The sequence below is a fragment of the Eimeria tenella genome, genomic scaffold (genome assembly GCF_000499545.2).
Source record: "Eimeria tenella Houghton genomic scaffold, Eth_scaff3020, whole genome shotgun sequence".
In the NCBI taxonomy this organism is placed as follows: Eukaryota; Apicomplexa; class Conoidasida; order Eucoccidiorida; family Eimeriidae; genus Eimeria; species Eimeria tenella.
Genome location: NW_013542891.1, coordinates 1 through 906, shown reverse-complemented (window position 1 = coordinate 906; position 906 = coordinate 1). Strand labels below are relative to the sequence as shown.

At 61.0% G+C, this 906-nt stretch overlaps 1 protein-coding gene across 1 annotated transcript in view; it reads right to left on the bottom strand.

Annotated features, from left to right (window-relative positions):
* ETH_00039590 (uncharacterized protein) overlaps positions 1-502 on the bottom strand; it is a gene marked incomplete at both ends in the record, with an annotated part of 1,947 nt that extends 1,445 nt beyond the window's left edge. The window contains one exon of the mRNA XM_013375957.1: positions 76-502. Within this exon, the coding sequence (XP_013231411.1) occupies positions 76-502 (427 nt within the window). The remainder of the gene's footprint in view (positions 1-75) is intronic.
* Positions 503-906: the final 404 nt, after the last annotated feature.

Here is a 906-nt window from a genome sequence, read left to right as displayed (position 1 = left end):
GGGGGGGCCCTGCCGACAAAAAAGCGGCGGCAGCCGCAGCAGCAGGAGATGCTGCTGCTGCTGCGCTCTGCGCACGCTGCGCACTCTCTGCTGCTGCTGCTGCTGCATCTGCTGCTTTCGTGCTGAGCGAAGGCAACGGCAGCCCAAAGGCTCTGCTCTGCTGCGCCGTGTCTGCTGCTGCCACGGTTAAGTAGGGCAGCAGAAGCTGCCCATCCTGCCGCTGCTGCTGCTGCTGCTCCTCCTGGCGAAGCTGCTGCGACCAGCCCCTTAGACCCGCAGGAGTGCTGCTGTTGCTGTTGCAGCTGGTCCCTAGTGATGCTGATGAAGCTGGAGCTGCTGCAGCTGCTGCAGCGTCGGCTGGTGGCAGCCTCTGTCTGCGGCGCAGCGACGCCCCACTCGACAGCGGCAGGGGCTCTTCCTGCAGCAACTGCTGTGACTGCTGTTGCTGCTGCTGCTGCTGCTCCTCCTGGAGGGCGCACGTTGCGGTCACAGGAGGTGCCATTGCCGCTGCAGCTACTGCAGCTGCCGCCGTTCTCTTCGATGCAGAACCGGAAGTGACTAGACACCCCAGGGGGTGGTGCTGCTGCTGCAGCTGAGCAGCAGCAGCAGCAAAACAAACACCCCAGAGAGTCTTATCGTCTTTTAATACTCTTCACTAGGAAGCAGTAGTGCGCTGGTGCATTAATTGCCAGTGTTGCGGCTGGGCCCCGCTGGCGTTGGTGTTGCTGCTCCTGCTGCTACTGCAGCAAACGAGCACAGAGAAGGTCTCTGTGGGCTCCACTGTTTCTTGTCCATACAGGAAAAACCGTTATTATAAAGCATGCTTAATGCATGCTGGTGCTGTGTTGCTGCTGCTGCGGATCCCGTAGTAGGGGCTGCAGCAGCAGCCGCTGCAGAAGGAGGAGA